The following is a 21090-nucleotide window of genomic DNA, read 5'->3' as shown; positions in this document are numbered from 1 at the left end:
AGCTCTGATTCTTAGAGTACAGCTTCTGCAAGCCGGAAGGCCAGCACATCCCCTCCACTTTCCTGCTGCCACACACTAACACATCATGAGGAGTGTTTAGTGGAGAACAGAGGTCCTCAGGATATGATGTTTCACAGCCTAAAGCAATTCAATTTATCTTTCCCTCCACCTTTATTGGGAGACTACAGAAGAATGAAACATTGTAGTTTTCCCATGTTTAATTCTTCCCAAACCCAACCCACGCTGATAGCAGTTTCTATGAGAAAAAGGGAAAACAAATAGCAATTCTGGGGGAAGGCGGACACTTGATCATACTTACCTAGAAGTAATTTAGGAAAATTTGATGTCTCAATGTTATGATAATATACTATTGATGTTGTAGTGGCAACAAATCCCATCACGGCTGGCATGAAGAGGTGGAGATGCCGCGACTCCCGCCGTCTACGGAGAGCGGTACAGTGTCAGTGTCTACAGTTGATGGCTCCAGATAGACTCTCATTTTGTTCCCAATTTCCTCGTTAAAACTCTCTTTTAGCAATCAGATATTTAAAATACAGAATACAGGAGTAGTTGCCAAGAGAACATATAAGAAAGATTATGTTGGGGTGACATAATTCTATTGAAAGGGTCCACCTTAACATGGAGGGCTGAATAAACACAGCTAAACAAGACCTTAAAATGTGAACAACAAAAGCAAATATATAACTGCTCCAAAGCTAAAGGGAAGACCTGCTGAAATATTTTAACACCTATAGCAAGTAAAAACAATCCACTGAAAATAAACTCTAATGTATGTGAAAAGTATGTTTATTTTTTTATAGTTTTCCTAACCTTTGCAGTGATTTCTCCGTTTTCATTAATTCATTGAATACATACGTGTTAGCTGGTCCAGACACTGTATTAGATTCTGGGATGCAACAGGTCACAGACAAGATACAGTGTCTGTGGTCACAAAATTTAGAGTTTATGGAGGATAGTAATAGTATATAGGAAATTACAACCCAGGTGAAGGGACGGTGAGCACATAACAGAGCTAGTGTCTGTGACAGAGGAAGCTTTGTTAAAACAAAATGGACTTCTGAATGGAAACTTTAAGAATAAGAAATTATGCCCTACCCAGTTTGGCTCAGTGGATAGAGCGTCGGCCTGTGGACTGAGAGGTCCCAGGTTCGATTCCGGTCAAGGGCATGTACCTTGGTTGCGGGCACATCCCCAATAGGGGGTGTGCAAGAGGCAGCTGATCGATGTTTCTCTCTCATCAATGTTTCTAACTCTCCAGCCCTCTCCCTTCCTCTCTGTAAAAAAATCAATAAAATATATTTTAAAAAAGAATAAGAAATTACTACCCAGAGGAAGAGAGAGGAGGCCAGCTCCAGGCAGAGGGTCTAGATAAGTTCAAGGGTACAACAAACAATTCAGTATGATTGCAAGAAGAAGAGGCTTTGTTCTGAAGACAATAGAGACCTTGAGGTGGGTCAGAAACATGACAGGACAGATTTGCATGGGAGACAACCCTCAACTCCTTTTGCAATAGCAACGCCACACAATGGAACATTTATATTTTCTCAAGTACATAAATATTTTAGTGCATAAGCAGTATAGAAAAGAAAGTAACTTTTTTGAGAGTGAGGGAAAGAGAAACATTTGGGAAAGTCACTTCAGAAGAGGTATGGTTGGCAATGGAAACTGAAATGTAAAAAGGAATCCACTTGTCAGGAAAGTGGTAGAACTGCACTTTAAAATGAGGGAACAGAATGTGCAAATACATAGAAGCATGAAACAGTATAACATGTTCAAAATTCCAAGTAGTGTAATGAGATAGGATAAAGGGCTTTGTATGCTATGTAAGGAGCTAGCATCTAATCTTGCAAAAGATTGAAATATTTTAATAGGTAAGTGGTACAGTCAGATTTAAGTTTTAGACAGATCAATCTGTTAGTAATGGGAATAATGGAGTTGAGAGGTAGTGTTTAGGTTTGAGGTGAGGGGAAAGACTTGGAAGGAAAGAAAGCAGTTAGCAAAGTGTTGGCATAGGCCAGGTGAGGGATGATGAAACCCTGACTTAAGATTTGGCAGCAGAAACATGGAGGAAATAATGTATTTGCAAAATATTAATTGTTAAAATGGACAGGACTTTAATAGTGTTACAGAATGAGGGTGAGGGTGAAGGAGATGTAGAGAATAATTCCCACGGTGCCTTAGTGGATGGTGGTGTGAACAAATAAGATTTTAAGAGGATGAACAAACTGGAGAGAGGAAGCCAATAAGTTTCAGCAGGAATGTGTGGACGAATAAACATGCAAAGCAAGTTGTCTAATAGGCAAGCGTATGTAGAGATTTGTAACAGGAGCAGTGAGGAATTTGGAATCATTAATTTAGACATATTAATGAAAGTGTGATAGCATAAAAACTGGCTTAAGAACAACCCACCACTTTTGAAGTAGTTCAAAGTGTTCAAAGAGAAAAAGTAGGAAATAAATATTTCATCAGAAATTAAGCAATACTTCTAATACTCTTTAATTATTGAACAAAAGAAAGAATTTTACAAATCACTTAATATTTAGGATATTTTAAAATAATCATACTAGTTATGAAAGCATACAAAATATTGAAAAAACTGTACTCAGAAACATATTCAGTAATAAATAATTATAATAAAGCAAATAGTCAATTAAAGAAGTTTAAAAAAAGAATGATTAAACATCTTTAAGGGAAGCAATAATAAAGGATGAATAAAGATAGCAGTAGCTACTGTAAGGTTTTATATGTACTGTGCCATTTATTTGTGTCTTTTAACCATTCAAGTTTTTTTATTAGGATTACTATCATATTGTTAGTGCTCTAGTTACAAAATGGTCTGGGTTGCAACTGGTTTCCCCAACCCTAATCTTTCCCTTAAGCTCTATTATTTTTAGAGTGTGATTCACGGATCTCAGTGTTCTGTGGTAGCGTATGCATCTCATTATAGCAGAAAATCTTTAGTCAGAAAGTTAGGAAGAAAATTTAAAAAGTGCACATTCATGGGGGACAAAAGTATAATTTCCAAAAAGAGAAAATGATTTAAAAAATCCCAAATGAAAACATAATAATAGTGAAGATTTTAATACACATTTTAGAATGTAATGGATTAAATAATATAAAAATAATAAAGATACAGGACTTTAGTAATCCAATCAGTAAAATCAATAAAATTTCATCTCCTACAAAGAATATATATCAAGTATTCTACTATTATGAAAATATTAATAAATCCCCCAAAGTATTCATTTAACAAATTACATGCTCTTATAAGAAACCTATCAAGTTAGACTAAATAGCAAACTAAAAATGATTCCTAGACCTAGGAGAGTATCTATACGGGAATAATAAATTATTTACATAGAAATAAAAAAAAAGATAACACATTACAAATATCAACGCAACAGATAAGGATATTTCAAAAGAAAAATTAATAGCTTTAATATCTGTATTACTATAAAAATCAATTATTCAATTAAGAAGGTCTTTGCATTGTTTTGCTAATTATAATGAGCATAAGTAATATTTTAAGTAAAATATAGTTCATAAATATTTTGTTTAATAAAATAAAGAAGGAAGGAATGATTAGCTGCATCAAATATAATAACTATGTTAAGGAGAACAGAGTATACATTAAGATGTTATTAATGTTCATTGGGATTCTTGTAGAAGCAGTTTCCAGAATAGGACAAGGCAAGAGAAAGCAAACTAAGTCTATGGGTTCAAAAGTAACTGGCAGATGGCTTTGGAGAGGCTTGGATAGAAAGGGTAAGGGGAAGACAGCTATAGCTGAAGAATGGGAGGAATAGGGCAAGATCAAAAGTTTACCTCTGCTTATTTTTAGCATGGATCTCTTGTACCACTGCCACTATAAAACAAGGCCCTGCCATTAGCATATGTCCTCATCACTATTAGTTCAGTCTCTCTTCTAAGTCTCTGACACCAACCATGAGGCTGGAAAGAAGTCATCCTTGCCAATGTGATGTCAGAGTTTTAGGAAATATTGGACTAACTAATCTTCCACTTTATACATACACATAGAAACATGTCAAGTCAGTCCATACATATATTAAGGGAATAAAAAAATGAACACTAGAATTGGCTATGCTAATACGATATAGTACAAATATGCCAGAGTGTTTTAAACAATTATCATTAAGATAACAACAGCCAATGAAGCTTCTAAATGCTTGGAGACACGGCATATCTTAGAGCCTCGGGTTTTTCTTTTTATCAGAAACCACGATGTGCACATATATGTACAGAACTCTCATACGACATTACAAAATAGTTGGCTCTGTGTCAGAAGTTTAGAAGTTCCATTCCTTGTTAATTACAACAGCAAAACATAAACAGATGTCCAGGGAAGTTTTACTAGATAAGAGGAAAATGAATGTTTTTTTGGAGCTTTCCTTTTAAAATCTTTAAAGGCCCTTGCATATCAATTCTTCATGAAAGGTGTACCGTTTAGCATAATTTCATAACCAAAACTTTTCTATCATCTAAGTTTATTTTCTGTTACTATGTGATAAAAATATTTTCCCTACATTATGTTCAAGTTTATAAATAGAATTCATTATATTCTAACTGCCTGATACAAAATTCTTCTTTTATAAGAATGACAAAATTTCTTCAAAAGTCAGGGCTTTATGACAAACCCTGATTTTAAAATAATTTTGTGCTGTGCCTCGTTAGCTATATCCTAACAGGTTCTTGGGCTCCTTTAATGCCTGTCTCATCTATAGTTGCTTCTTTACAAGATAAATGGAAACATCTGAGAACTGGTTATACATTTATACATAAATAAATAGTTATTAGAGGTATATGTCATATAGAGCTATATGTCATATAGCTAAAAATAGCATATATATATACGTATATATATATATACATATGTATATATGTATATATATATATACATATATATATATGTATATATATATACATATATATATATATATGCTATTCATACCTAGTTTGGAAGACAAGGTAAACATCGAAGTGTTTTAAAGGACAGAACTTTCTGTCAGGGTTACATAGATGAAGGAGCAAAGAAACAGAAAGTACGTTGATGCATACAAGCCATGGAGATCTGTACTTGTATTATCAAAGAAATTAAGTAGCAATACAAAAATATGGCCAACATGCTTGATCTTCATAGATACTGGGTGGCAGCTGTTGTTCCTAAGTTATGACCAAAAAGTTAGACCTGAGATGGCACGCTCTTAGCTACTACCCTTATCAACACAGCCTCTTGCATGCATAGTGTAATCACATTAACTAAGTCAAGTCACTTACGAATCTGAAACTATGCCTTCTGCTATTTCACAAACATGCACAAATAGGAGAGCAAACGTCAGAATCCATCTCAGGTTATGTCCAGGAAAGTGAAGCCATGTGTTGTGATGAATTTGTACTTTTGAGCTTTGACTGCCCCACCCTGAAAAAAGAAAAAAGTAAAGAGGTAAGTAAAAGTATCCATTATAATCATGGAAACAATTAACACTGTGATATGCTTTGGGGAGATCATGAAACCTAGCGCTTTCTAGAGAAACAGGGGAAATCCTGACCTATTTTCATTATGTTAAAAAAATAATTTCAAAATTATTTTTACAAGACTACCTAGGTTAACGAGTTAACACTTACGGCATTGTTCAGGAATACCACCACCTCTGAGTGACAGCATGATTATTTCATGCTAATCAGAGCTCTTCCTGACAGGTTTCTAATTCGTTCAAAAGGAAAAAAAATAATGATAATATTAATAAAATAAATTTGGTGTCTAAAATCTCTCAAAACATAGGATCTATGGGAGACTAACAAAAAAGGTCATATGTGGTGATGAAATATAGAACTCATTAGTTGAGTCAACTCTTAATCATATGCATATCATGTGAGAAAAATGAAAACCTATGATTGAGCCAGCACTATTCAACAGTGGTAGAGATATTTTCTCAAAGAAAGCTAAAGTCTTGTTCATTGTTGAGCTTTAAGCAGAATCAATGGCCCGTCTAGCATGGCTCAGTGGTTGAGCATCGACCTATGAACCAAGGTTGTGGTCTAGATTTCCAGTTAGGGGCATGCAGGAGGCAGCCATTCCATGATTCTCTCTCATCATTGATGTTTCTATCTCTCTCTTCCTCTCCTTTCTTCTCTGAAATCAATAAAAATATATTTTTAAAAAGAACAAAATAGGTTCACCCTTAGCTCACCATTGGAGAAAAATTTCATTACATTTAGTAAAATTTTGATGGTTTCCCTCAAACAACTAGAGTAATGCCAACTCATATGTGGTATACTAGGAAAAAACTCCACTTTGTCTCATTTGTCACCATTTTTTTCTGATTTTTTGAATGCAGAGAAGTCCCACATGTGTCAAGAATGAATGTATTGGCCACCATGAATAATGCTGCAATGAATACAGAGGTGCATATATGTCTTTGCAAATAAATGTTTTCAAATTGGAAACAACTGGTGTCTATTGACAGATGATTGGATAAAAATATATGGTACATATATACAATGTAATACTACTCAGCCATAAGAAAATATGAAATACTGCCATTTGTAACAACATGGATGGACTTTGAGAATATCATGCTAAGAGAAATAAGTTAATAACCATATGATTTCACTCATATGTGGGATAAAACTTAAAGCAACAAATGAACAAACAAGAAAAATAAACAAAAACTCATAGACTCAGACAATAGTGGTTACTAGAGGGAAGGAGGTCAAAGGGGGTCAAATATATGATGATAGAGAATGACTTGACTTTGGGTGATGGGCGGAATACATACAGATTATGTATCATAGAAATGTACATTTGAGACCTATATAATCTTATTCATCAATGTCACACCAATAAATTTAATAAAATAAATAAATAAATTTAAAAATGAGTTTTGTGCCTGAAATATTGCAGGAAGAAATTTCTTTATGAACAAATGGGATTCCTTGAAGCATTCTTTAAAAAGAAAATTGATTCATGTCTTATTTGTTTCCAAATGAAATTACTATTAGATTATTAGTTACAGTTAACATGTTTTACTAGAATTTATGCCATAAACTCTTGCAGGCAAGCCCTGTGTCTTTTTGCAGCACTATAGTTTTCCTCATACTTGATACCACTTTGAGATTTATTTATGTACTCTCATTAGCTCCAGTAGCCAGTATTAGAGATAGTCTGCATTTTTCCCATTGACAATGTTCACTCCAATTCCACTTGATTTAAATATCTTTTTTGCCAGCCTTTGTGTTTGATGCTATAAATGCAGATAGGAATGTCATAATACTTATTCTAAAGAACTTAATTGGCCCTGACTGGTTTGGCTCAGTGGATAGAGCGTCGACCTGCGGACTGAAGGTCCCAGGTTCGATTCTGGTCAAGGGCATGTACCTTGGTTGAGGGCACATCCCCAGTGGAGGGTGTGCAGGAGGCAGCTGATCGATGTTTCTCTCCCATCGATGTTTCTAATTCTCTATCCCTCTCCCTTCCTCTCTGTAAAAATCAATAAAATATTTTTTAAAAACTTAATTGGATGTCAAAAAATAATTATTAATTATAGAATTGCACTTAAAAAAAAAAAGATGTTCTAATTTTGACCAAATGCCACTCGTAATTGTCCTACAAATAATACCACATAAATGACTAGTTTTCTATAAATGGCCATTGTAGTCCCAATATATTGGTTTAACATGAAAAACTATGTGTCAAGAGTATGTTGGCCTTTGCATGACATGATATGCTTTAGTATAACAGAACTTCCCTTCCAGCTCCAAGAAAAGTTAGTTGTTCTAGCAGGTTAATTCCCAGGAAAATTTGTTCCTATATCTGTAATTGGACTTACAATGTGGTATATAGCAGTCCTCCCTTATCCTTGAGAGATACATTCCAAGACTCCCAGTGGATGCATGAAACTGAGGATAGTACCAAACCATATATATATATACTGTTTTTCCTATACATACTTATGATAAAGTTTAATTTATATGTTTGGAAAAACACCAGATTAACAAAAATGACTAATAATAAAATCAGACAATTTTAACAGTACATTGTAATAAAAGTTAAGTGAATATGTTCTTTTTTTCTCTCTCAAAATATTTAATTGCTCTGTATTCACCTTACCATTTAAAATAAGCATTTTATGACTTCTCTTTGATATATTTGAACTTTCTTACTACTCTTGCACTTTGGGGTCATTATTAAATAATTACTTGAACACAAGCATTGTGATAGTGTGATAGTCACTGAGGTGGCTAAGTAACCAATGATTGTGGAGCATGTACATCATGGACACACTGGACAAAAGGATGAACTACATCCCTGGTGGGGCAGAATGGGAAGGCACAAGATTTCATCATGTTACTTAGAACAACATCAATTTAAAACTTATGAATTATTTATTTCTGGAATTTTCCATTTAGTATTTTCTGAGTGCAGTTGACTGCAGGTAACTAAAATCGCAGAAAACGAAACTATAAATAAAGGGGGACTATTATAATCATTTATCTTAACTTTGACACATCTGTTTCACTGGACTATTCCAGTGAATATTCTAGGCAAGTACTGTGTTTTAGTCATTTTCCATTCTCTTTACCTAACACAAAGTAAGACTCAACAAATGCTTTTGATTTATTTCATATCATTATCTTTTTCCTCTTCAAAAAAACAAAAACAAAACTATTGCTGCTACTTGATGTCCATTTCTAAGATGACATGTAAATTCTATTTTACCTACAGAGTATTAGGGAAAAATAAATAAATAACTGGAACACATAATACTTGCTTGTGTTTGTTGTTGTTTTTCTTACAGAGTTATATATCACTTCTCATCTTGGAGAAATTAGTCAACATTATACCAAATCTCAGCCATTAATAAGACCTTTTCATAAACATTAGGTGATGCAATATGGAACAGATTACTTACCAATAAACAATATTGGAAAAGTGATAAACAATAGGAAGACATGAGGAATTAGGTTGAGGGCATCCACAAAGCAGGTATTTTGTAAAACACCACCGTAGATATTATATGAAGAAATGTTGTCGCCACAGAATGAAAGGTTCATTTCTTATTTTATGGTTTACTCTAAAATGAAGATAACAAAGGAGAGCCTCTGATTATTAAATTTTCCATTATAAAATTATAGCCTTAAAAAGGTGTTATCTTCAATCCTCAGAAAAACCATGCAATGTTAGTAGAGTTATTCACAATTCACAGAGGAAGACATTGAGGTTCAGATTGGTTAAGTAACTTGTCAACCAGTAGAGTAGCTGGCATCCACACCCAGGTGTCTGACTATAAACTATGTTTGTCCAGCTGTATCACACAGCCTCCAATCTTTTTTTCAAAGAAAATAACTTACCTGTTCTTATTAAAATAAGTAGCAGCTTAAGATTTTAGCCTCACTGGACTTTGTTTCTTTTCCACATTTATGTAAGCCTGGATTCTGAGCTAGATTAGTAAAGGCTGGCAATGGCTTGAATAACTAAAATAGTACTATTTTTCTCTACCCTTTCATTGATTTTTTTTAAATCAATGGTCACAAATAATATTTTTTCCTGGGAAAAAAAATAGTGTTACATAGAAAAGATTGGCCACAGTAGGTAAATTATTAGAGAAACCAAATTTCAAACAAAAGTTTTATACAGCATTATATAAATAGAACAACTAGTTAGAAAGCCTATGTATTTACAGTCTAGTAAAGCTTATTTGGAGTTCCTCTCACATATTATTTTTGGTAAACCTTTTTTGTTTTTATTAATCATTGATATGCTCTCTAGTTGAACTTTTTCTATCTTAAAAAAGTCATACTTAAAAAAAACTCAAGATAAGGTTATATACATGGCAAATCTTTTATCAACTATAAGATTCTAAGCTGGATAAAAGAATTAAAAATAACTTAAGATCTTTAAAATAACAGGAAAACAGAAATTATGATTTATAATTATGTTAGATATATTTCTGATAAAGATAAAAATCAGAAAATAAAAAGTAATAGTAGCTAATAATGAATTTTTAATAGACATAATAAAAGAAAACTTGAAGTACACTCTAAATTGAAAGACATGTATAAACTGTTTTATTTATTTTAGCTGGTTTTATAATTTTATCCAAAATGATAATATTCCAATTGGCCACATTTATAAACCTCGACATTTAGTCATTATCACTGAGTCAGATGCTAAAAATGTAATCTGAATTTTCAAAACGTATACTTCATTAGCTCTAAGTATAACCTGCTTAGTATTTAATCAGTCCGAAAACCAACCAATTAAGTAACTTTTGGATAAATGTGTGTGACTGTGGAAAGAAATTATCAGAGAAGTACAACAACCTGAAAAAGTCAAAGAACATTTTCAGTCCTGTACCTGCTATCTGGGATACTAGGCCATTAAGTAATTAACTGTAAAAATACTTACAGAAGCTGATCCTGTGCTAGACACAGGGATCCCTGTGGTCTTAGACTGATAGGCTACATCAATCCCAATAGTTCTTGGTATTATGTAAAGGTTACGGTGTAAAAGTCAGAGAAATATACAATAACATTATCACATGAAGGTGCATACTTCAGATTGATAAAGCAAAAGCTTTAGAATGCTTTCTTCCTTCTACCATAATCTCTAACCTCAGATTCCTCCTCGCTCCCAACCTGTCCACTGTCTCTCACATCTCTCCTTTTGCCTTTTCACCTGCCTCCTCTTCCATCCTCTCCCTTTGAATGTGCAAGTGGCACATTCTAACTGCCAGACCATATTACAACCCAATAGGGACAAAAAGAAGGAAGGAATAAACTTATGTTAGATACATTGAAAATCATTGTGTTTAGCGTAAGAGTTTTTATTCAACCAGGATTTTTAACTAATTCTTAGGTCTCCAAATATCATTCAAGGTTTCCCAGCAGAACCCAGGTTAAGTTAGAAGGGGTTTGAGAAGGGTACAAATTGCTGCTCTTGCTGGCTAAATTCTGACCCCTGACATCTTTCAGCCCCGCCCCTTCTGGATCTGTCTAGTTCAGCTAAGCACTGACAGAGGCCCAGCATCAAGGAGGAGGGAGAGGGAGGAGAGAGCAGACAGGAAGACATGACATTTTTCTCCTCACCAGCATAAACCCACGGAAAGATGTTCAAGTATTTGTGTAGGACAGCTGATAGAATTAGAGAACCTGACTAAATGAACTTTAAAGACAAACATCTGAAGTGAAATTTTGTTATAGGGATGGTCTGCAGAGCAAGAACAAACAAACAAAAATACTCCTAGATGACCAAACATGATTTCATGTCAAGAATTCTACTCCCAGTATTCTTATTCTTTGAGGAGCATTCTATGAAGAACCACCCTCAGGAGTTAAAAAATTTGGATTTAGTTGACACGCATAAGATAAGGGAAAACTAGTGCTCTTTCTTGTTCATCCAGCAGAGAGTGTCAGTTCTAACGTAGTAGCAATCCCTGAGAAGTTAACATGCTGGGAACACCTAAAGAAAACACACTAAAAAGCAACATGAAAGCTTTCATTCTTATTTACACAATAACTCACTCTTTAGTTATTCAGAGATTAAATTATGTTATGACAAAGGAACGTTACATTTTAAAGAATTTACTTAGGACTTTATCCTTATCTAGGGCATTTTCAGGATCAGATCAACTAGTTATGAAAACAAATGTAACACCGTCTCGAAGTTATTCAGACGATGGTTCATAAAACATGAGCTCAAATATGTCTGTCTGTTTATCTATCTGTCTCTCTACCTATCTGTCTATAAATGACAGATCCGAATGGGAAAATCACCACCCAAAAACATGACCACTGACTTCTGATTCAGTGCCTGAATCGAACGCACGCATTGAAGCTCTATCCCAAACCAAAGGAAATGTTGGCACTGCTCCGCAGATAAGATTCCTTACACAGACACGCCAATGGATTTATTTTTTTTTTAAATCCCAAACTAAACAAATAAAGCAACAAATAAATACCTTGGGTATTCGCTTGACGCTGCTTCAAACCCCTACTGGCGCACTGGCGCTCCCTTCAAAACACCGGCTTCCTACACTGTCTTAAGGGTAAATTTCAAACCGGAAAGCAGAACTCCTAAAAAAAAAAAAACAAAGAATAACAAAAATTAAGCAGATAGACAGCTACTTCGTGAAAAACCCAGTAAATGTCTAAGAGGGGGGGAAAAAAAAGAATATTAACTCCTTACACTGTCTCCGGTGGGTTAAGAAGGAGCCGGCCGTTTTGCAAGAAACGCTGGAAACCTGATCCCCACGCCCTCTGCTCCCGGGCTGGGGCCCGCTCCCTGAACCCTAGAAATAGCCACCGGGGAGGCCACGCGCTGGGGAGCGCGCGGGCGCCTTTTGGTTGGCGAAACAGGAGGTCCCGAACCGGCGGCTTAAAATGGTTAAAATGATACGAATGTAAAAGACGCGGGCTCACTTACTCCGAAGGCAGAGTTTTCCTCCCCTCTCCGAAGCCCGCAGGGCGCCGCGGTGGATTATTTTTAGGGTGGTGGGAGATCAGCTGCCGCCTCCTATCGAGTTTCTACATTGCACACCCTGTGCCGGGCTGGGGCGGACGCGGCGGCGACTCGGAGGCAGGAAGCTGGGCAGCAGCCCCGAGCGCAGCGCCTGCGACTGGAGACCCTCCCCACCCCCAGCTCGGCCCGGCGTTCCGCGGCTCGGGAGCCGCCGACTCGGGGCGCGCGGTGCCGGGATTTCTTACAAACACCCGTCATTCGCGTCCCCCAGGCTTCATCCGACACCGAAACTTGCACTGTGTGGTGCAAGGATTCACCGGAGTCTGGTTTTTAACACGTCAAAGTACGCGAGGCATGCCCTTGCATTTTTCTCCCCCGGGCTCTATGTGTGCGCCCTTTCGTGAATCACGCAAGGAAGCAGATTTGGGGGGTTCACCGTGTCCCCCCACGGAGCAGGCCAGGGCAATGAAGGGCTCGTTCCAGGCAGGAGAACCGGCTGCCGGGATGCATTCTTAGTGCGCGCGAACGTTTTTACAGGAGCGAGGCAGGCTCCAGGCGAGTGATTGCCCCCGGGCACCTGGAGACCTCGGTTCCTCCTGCGGACCACGGGCCGCGCTCCCGCAGGGCGACCCTCCTCCGAGCGCCCCAAAGTGGGACTTGGGCTCCCACGGCTGCACAAAGAATTCCCCCTACTCGTGCTCCCCACCGGAGTTAGAGAGATCGTGTATCCTTAAAGAAGATAACGTGTTTAAATCACACTCACTCCACAGTAACCCCACGACCCCCAGGACGCAAGCCATCAATTTTCTCCTAGACCACCTTCTCCAAGTAACACCCCGTTTTCCCAGGGACCAGTGCTCAGTCGGCTTGAAGGAAGCGCTGTGTTCAGCAACTGTCCTAAATCTGGTCCATGATGGTCAGGCAGGCGGGCTGCTGCCTCTAGGGCTCCCCGCGCGACCCCCTAACCCAAGAGGCGTCTCTCCAAGGCCGCGGCACCCGGAGCTGGATCCCGGACCTGAACCCTAAACCCCGGCGGCCTCCTGGCCTCTCCGACTGTGGGCAGAGGCCGATTCCCGCCCTGCAAGCCCCTGGGGATTTCCTCCTGGGCGCCTCACTCTGGAAGGACGCCGCGTTCCCAGATGGGTGCCTGGCTTTGGTCAGCCACTGAAACTGGAACCCGTGGCCGCTAGGGGTCTGCAGGGCCTCGTGGGGCCGCACCAGGGAGGGTCCTCAAGGCTCAGGCCCTGCGGCCTTTAAAAGCTTGGCAACTAACTGCACCTCCAGAGCTGTTTGGGGCGACACAGGCGCGCAGGGAGAAAAGAGAGTGCTTCAAGATTGGGGATCCAGGTACTGGAGCTAGGGAGCTGCAAATAATCCCCAGATACAGGCTCTGAGTGTGACTACACAAAACCAAGTTGATTTAAAAAAAAAAAAAATACCATTATTAAGATTATTTAGAATGATAAATGCTTATTGTAGAAACTTTGGAAGATATAGAAAAGTATCAGGGAGGCCAATGAGCCCCCAAAGTTATAAAACTACTGAAAACATTGTTATATTTTAACAAAAACAAGCCATATAGTGCAGTGCTTAAAAGCGTGGGTGCAGAAGCTTGCCTGCTATCAAATCCTGCTATCCCACTTGTTACCCCAGAGACTCTGTATATCAGTTTCCTCAACTGTTCAATGGTAGAAGTTTTTTTTAAATGCTTTATAGGTTTGATGTGAGGATAAATAATATAATTCCTTTAAAGTGCTGAGAAAGTATCTGCCGTTCAGTAAAAGCTAGTATTTATGTTATGGTTATTTTTTTTCTATGTATGTTTTATATTGTTGGCAATCACAAAACAATTTATCTCCTCACAGTATCTTTGAAAACAATTATTTCCCGCCCAGCCGGTATGGCTCAGTAGTTAGGCGTCGACCTACCAGGATGTCGCTGTTCCATTCCTAGTCAGGGCACATGCCCAGGTTGCTGGATCCATCCCCAGTGGAGGGCGTGCAGGAGGCAGCTGATCAATGCTTCTCTCTCATCATTGATGTTTCTATCTCTCCCTCTCCCTTCCTTTCTGAAATCAATAAAAATATATTAATTTTTTAAAATACTCTTTCTTTAAAAAATGAAATAAAAACAATTATTTCCCAATAGTATTTTTAAAACTTTATAGAAATCATTTAAATGGCTGCATAGTATTCCATTATGTGGCTATCCCAACATTTTAAACCCATCTTCCTATTGTTAGGCAAAGAAATGCCAAATTTTCACTACCATATATAATTATATGATAAATTATTTTTATAGCTTTTTTTGTATCCGATAATTTCTTTAAGATACCGTCTCTGAAAAGTGATTACAGAGTCAAAAGTAGTAATCAAACTTTCCTAAAAAGTTTGTACTAATTTCCCCAAACTGTATGAGATGACCTATGGTAACAGAGTGAAATGCTTGGCCTCTCTGACTCCATCTTGTTGCAGCTTGCTTTGTTCCCAAGGCCTTTAGTTAATAGCGTCTTGCATATAATAATAGGTTTTTATTAATCATTGATATGCAGGTTTCCAGCGTTTCTTGACATAATAATCATTAGAGGAATTCTGATTGTGGCGTGAGTTTTACAAAAACAGCCCCTTACCAGAAAGAGCCTCTCCCAAGGTGATAAGGGAACTATGCATTGTTTATCAAAGATTTTCAGGAACCTCCAAACCAGACTCACATCAACTAGGGTCAACAGACTAAGTACAATCTTCCTCAGACCCCTCCTGGCACTCAGTTGTCTGTGGTCCTTAATTACCTCTTGCCCCTCCCATTCCCCCCTTCCCTTGAACTCGGTACTCTCTTAAAATGAATTTGAGGAACCATTAGGTCTTTCATCTTCTCTATTGGTGCCTTCTAAATCAATAAACCATTCCTTACTCCAAACTCTGATGTTTTGAGTTTTGGCCTTTTGAAGCATCAGGCACACAAACTTTGGACCGGTGATACTATTACACTTACACCTTAACTAGCATGGGATATTATTTTAATCTTATAATTTGACATTTAACATACAATTCTTTGTTATCTGTCAAATTCAATGTTTTTTATATGTCAAATTCAATGTGTGTTTTTTTAATATTTGTTAATCTTTGTGTTTCCTCTATTGTGAACAGCTTGGCCACGTACTTGTACACTGAATGGAATTTCTTATTATTTACATGAACTTTTAATAAGAGAAGGATTTTAATCCTGTTTTACATATATGACAAATATTTTTTTTCAATTTGTTACGTTAAAATTGATAGTAGTTCTGCCTTTACAAAAAAAAATCACAATAGTTTTCATACATTTTACAAATGTATGAAATGTATAAAGGTTTATTAGAGCACACACCATTTGCTAGATCTCCTGCAGGACACATAGGTCAGTGATGAGTTAGACCTGTAGGGTCTTGCCATAAGAATTCTTTGTCTACCTCTCTTTGTCTATTTTGGCTGCTGTAACAAAATATAATAGACTGGGTACCTTACAAACAGTAGCAATTTCTCACAGTTCTAGAGGCTCAAAGTTCAAGATCATGGTGCCATCATGGTCAAGCAGGGGCTCTCTCCTGGGTCACAGACTTCTGTGTGTGTGTGTGTGTGTTGTGTGTGTGTGTGTGTGTGTGTGTCCTCACATCGCAGAGGGTTTAGGGGTCTCTCTGGAGTCTCTTTTCATAAGGGAATTAATCCCATTCATAAAGACTCCACCTTCATGACCTAATCACTTCCTAAAGGTCCCACCTGCTAATACCATCACCTTTGGAGGTTAGGATTTCAACACATAAATTTGGGGGGAGAGGGGGGACACAAACATTTAGACAATAGCACAACCTTAAGACCATTTTCTCCTACATCTTCTAGAAATATGAAACATGGGCGCAGTTTTTATGTTTGGGTGTAGGGTCTAATTTGGATGTAATTTTGTATATGGTATGAGATAGAGATTGAAGTTTGTGGGGGGGCTTTGAGAAGATTTTTTGTTTATTTGTTTTGGCAATGTCTTCATTCAGTTTTGATATTAGGATTTTGTTGGCCTCATAAAACGAATTTGGAAATATTTCCTTCCTCTGTTTTCTGGGGAAAAAAATTGATAAGATTATTATTTTTTTCCAAATGTGTATTTGGAATTTTCCTTATAAATGGCTTTTATTTAAGAACTTAATTTCTTGACAAGATATAGTGGTACACAAATTTTCTCTTTTCTCTTTCTTCTTGTGTTAGTGTAGATAATCTGTTCTTTGAAAGGAATAATTAAGTTTTAAATGTCTTGACACAGAGCTGTTCAAACTATTTCCTTAGTATCTTTTTGATGTCTTATAGGATTTTTATTGATATCCCCTCTTTCATTCTTAATCTTGATAGTTTGCATTGTCTCCTGTGTTTTATTGATCAGTATAGCTTGAGATTCGTCCATTTTATTTAGCTTAAAAATGATTTTTATTGACTTTATATTTTCTAATTTTCTCTGAAATTTCCTCTTTGATTCACTGTTTATTTAAAATTGTTTTATTTGCCAATTATTTGGAGATTTTCCAGGTATCCTTTTTAAGGGGGTTTATTTAGATATAGTATACAGCAAAATCGAACTTTTAAAGTTTACAGTTCTATGAGTTTTGACAAACATATATTGCCACGTGGCTGGCACCACAGCCAAGATATAGAATTTTTCATCATCAGCTGAAGGTGAGGAAGAATGAGGCTCAAAAAGTCTCCCAAGCACTAAGAACAGCATGTGCAGAAGAAACTCAGAAGCTGATAAGGCTTCTCACGCTTGAAAAAAACTAAGTAGCTTCATGTGGAATAAATAAATGAAGACAAAGTGAGTTGGAAGGATTGCTAGAGACTGGTTTGTGATAAGGATGTATTTCAAGCTAAACAATGTGAAGCTTCTTCCCAGGTTTCCTAAGCAAGCATGAGATTCTATGACCAGATCCCTACTCTAAAAAGATCTCTCTGTAGGCGATGTGGAAGACAGATTGGTGGGGATGAGATGGAAACAGGGATGCAAAACAAGTGAGAGATGGTGACGGCCTAAATCGCCACTGTCACAGTGCGACAGAGAACAGAACACCCTTTCGGAAGAATAATGCACCAGACAGTTCCTTAATTACCAAACGTTGCAGCCTCTTTTAGTCTTAATCCTGCCTGGCTTCTCTCTACCACTTTGACACTCTTAATTGTCTTCCTTTTTGAAAGTTTACTTCCTTTGTTTTAACACATCAAACTCTTCCTTCTGCGAAGGCGAAAAAGGGCTAATTCCAATGTAACCCTGATATTTGGGGGATAGTGATCTGAATCCATGCCAGCAAGCTCGGTGTACATTCTTGATAACCTATAATTAAGTCACTACCTCCTTCCCAGATACTGGTCTTGCAGAACCGGTTACAGAGGCCATGGGGCTGTGGACAGTGCACTGCCCCGGAGGGAGGGTTATTAACGCTGGCGCCAGGCCAGACCATCAGATATGGCCTGGAGACCCCCAACACCTGGGGGCCTTCTTGCAAGGTCTGTGAAAAGGACCGGAAGCATAATCCATATTTGTGGGACAAAGACCACAGGGAGATATAAAGGAAAGCCCCATGCATGTTCCTTCACTCAGATTTGGACGGCTGTTCCCTGAGTCCGCCAGTGTATTAAACAGTGTCCCTCCTCTTCTTTGAAGCGTCCTTGGTTTTCTTTGGTCTTCCGCAACATTTCGAGTACCACATTTTTCAGCGTATAAGACAACTGGGCGTATAAGATGACCCCCAACTTTTCCAGTTAAAATATAGAGTTTGGGATATACCCACCCTATAAGATGACACCCGGTGTATAAGACGACCCCCGACTTTTGAGAAGATTTTCCTGGGTTAAAAAGTCGTCTTATACACCGGAAAATACGGTAGTTTACTTTTCCTCAGTCCCCTACAGAGACTCCTTCACTACTTACTCCCTACATTTAGTTGCTACTTTAGGTTCTCTTCCTTCATCACCTCCTATACTCTTTAGAAGAGAACTTATTCACCCTCATGGCTCTGAAACAGGAATTTTTAGGGGTGAAAAGACAAGTTTTATGAAATTTTAGAAATTTTAGAAATCAAGGGGACCATGGAAGAAGCACAGGGATGCAGAGCAGCAGAAGGTATATTTCCATAGAATAGGGAAGCTGGAAAGCTGCAACAGGTACATTTCCATAGAATGAGGGAGCTGGGAACAGCAAAAGGTCTTTATTTACAAAATAAAGGGGAGGAAGCCCTTCATCCAGAAGGAGAAGAAGAAAGCCCAAAGGGAATAGGAAAACAATAAGGAAGGAGTTGGGGGAGAACCTCACATGCCCCATGTGAGGTTTGACCTTTGAGCTCAGGAGTTACTATAGTAACCAGTCTAAGGGAAGAGTGACCAATCAGAGGGGATATCAAGGCACAAGGATCTGTAGCCTTTATAAGCCATAGGGAAAAGGAACTCTGTGGGACCCTTTCTCCCTCCCCATGTGGGAGTCTGTACTTGTTCTTCAATAAATCTCCACCTTTGCTATACTACCCTCTGTCCCTGGATTCATTCTTTGACTCTGGCGGACAAAGAATCTGGGTTCCAGTCCAAAAATTCTGTATCAGCTCTAGCTAATGTGGTTGTAGTGGTAAAAACTCTAGTTTTCCCATCATATGTTTGAATATCATCCAAGCACTTTATTGCTCTAGGCACACTGCACACTCACTATCCATAAGCAAAACATAATTTTTAAATGCCTTCTAGTCTTCCCCCATGCTTTTGCTCCTTTTGTCTAAAACACTCTTCTCTTCCTCACCCTACTACTGAACATGGCTTGTCAATTATATTCTTTATGCCCCATGAATGCTGGTTGTTAGATGTTTATTGAAGTACTGGAGGCCCAGCGCACAAAATTGTGCACAGGTAGGGTCCTTAGGCATAGCCTGTGATCAGGGCCATCTTCTGCCCGCTCGCCGCTGCCACCACTCGATGTTCACCATTTGCCGCTGGCCACCACCCACCGTCCGCTGCCGCTCGCTGCTGCCCCCCGCTCATCAGTCCCCAGTCCTGCCCCACCGCCACCTCCCCCCATTCACCATGGTTCCCTGTTTGCCATGCTGTGATCAGGGGGGAGGGACCAAGAGGTGGTCAATGCACCTCATGGCAACTGGTCGAGTGGTCATTCTGGTCATTACACTTATGGTCGCTGGCCTTTTATTATATAGGATACTTGTATTATACTTTTTTATATGTCTCTCTTCACATGAGATTTTAAACATTTTGTAAGCTAGGTCTATGTTTCCTTTAATTCTGTAGCTTCCAGTATCTATTGCACTATTCTAGTAATTGTCCTTTTTTATCCTTTATTTTGCTATGGTGTTACCATAGGTTGAGTAAGGCAGAAAAGAATAGAATAAACAAGTATGGCCCTGTGGTACCACAGGAATGGCTTTGCATGGTGCTGAGTAGCCTCCCATGGGCTTGGTGGAGTTAGCCTTGGAGTCAAACTGGAGGGTGTCTCATTCCAGGTTGGCCATAGTGAGCACCAAAGTTCAGGTGCATGTCTATGAACAATAAGAGGCATTAAGAAGCAGTGGCATCCACTTGCCACTAGGGTTTTTACCTAAAGTGTATCCATGACATTATCTTCTGATTCTTTGATAGTAAATCTCAATGATATTAACTTCATGACCACTGATTTCTTTTAATTTGGTCAGGCAAATCCAGATATGTTGTTTATTTCTTGGTACAAATTCAACACTGATTGGGTGAAACAGAAAATAAAATTAGTATGTAAATGAGAGCAAGTATGAAAAATGTAGATAGAAAATGGGACAGGGATCTCAATTCTTTATTTGTAAAATAAAGGGGACTATGCTGGCTCTAATATTTTCCAAATTTAGTAAAGACATGATTGTTGGGAAATCTAAATATCTTCACAATTGGTGATTCATACTTTTGTTATTAGTTAAATAAACTATTTCAGGAAACTATACATTTTTCTTTATTCAAACTGAATATAGTAAAATTATTTTTACTTCTAATATATAATAAAAATAAATAAAATTAGATCTTGCTAATTTGAGTATTGTAATCATTTTAACTTAATTATTTGCATTTGGAGTATTTCTCATCAGACTTATATTTAACCATTTTAAGGGTATTAATTACATGATTCAAAATGTAAACTGCTTTATATATGTAAAAAGAAACTTATGAATACTTGAAATAATATAGTATTTATTTTTTTATTTTGATTTACTTAATGTCTCTTTTTTCCATTACCATTTATCTTCCTAATGCCTTCTTCCACCTCCACCCACCCACCTCCACCCCACAATCACAACACTGTGGTTCATGTCCATGAGTTCTTTCTCTTTTTTTCCCCCCTTTGTTGCTCAATCCCTCTATGCCCTCTGCCTCCCCACCTCAGTATTTCTTATATAATCTTTTAAACAGACATCCAGAGATCCTATACTAAATTAATTAGCATTAATTAAAGGTCATATAGAAACAGGAATTTTAGGGGTAAAATAGGACAGGTTTAGGAAATTTTAGAAATTTTAGAAATTAAGGGGACCATGGAGGAAGCACAGGGTGCAGAGCAGC

General features: G+C 37.7%; 1 protein-coding gene across 2 annotated transcripts in view; it reads right to left on the bottom strand.

Annotated features, from left to right (window-relative positions):
* The window catches only part of ABCC9 (ATP binding cassette subfamily C member 9), a 120287-nt gene extending 107720 nt beyond the window's left edge, over positions 1-12567 (bottom strand). Inside the window, exons 1-5 of one of the 2 annotated variants that reach the window (XM_054719223.1) lie at positions 12464-12567; positions 12000-12114; positions 8952-9113; positions 5317-5458; positions 320-441 (exon numbers count right to left, since the gene is read on the bottom strand). In XM_054719223.1, the coding sequence (XP_054575198.1) occupies positions 320-441; positions 5317-5458; positions 8952-9093 (406 nt within the window). In that variant the 5' untranslated portion in view covers positions 9094-9113; positions 12000-12114; positions 12464-12567. Of the gene's footprint in view, positions 1-319; positions 442-5316; positions 5459-8951; positions 9114-11999; positions 12124-12463 lie in introns of those variants that run through there. The other variant, XM_054719224.1, reaches the window with a different exon arrangement.
* Positions 12568-21090: the final 8523 nt, after the last annotated feature.

This window comes from Eptesicus fuscus, chromosome 7, assembly GCF_027574615.1.
Source record: "Eptesicus fuscus isolate TK198812 chromosome 7, DD_ASM_mEF_20220401, whole genome shotgun sequence".
Lineage (NCBI taxonomy): Eukaryota > Metazoa > Chordata > Mammalia > Chiroptera > Vespertilionidae > Eptesicus > Eptesicus fuscus.
The sequence above is the reverse complement of the archived record's forward strand: the minus strand, read 5'-3'. Positions and strand labels throughout refer to the sequence as shown.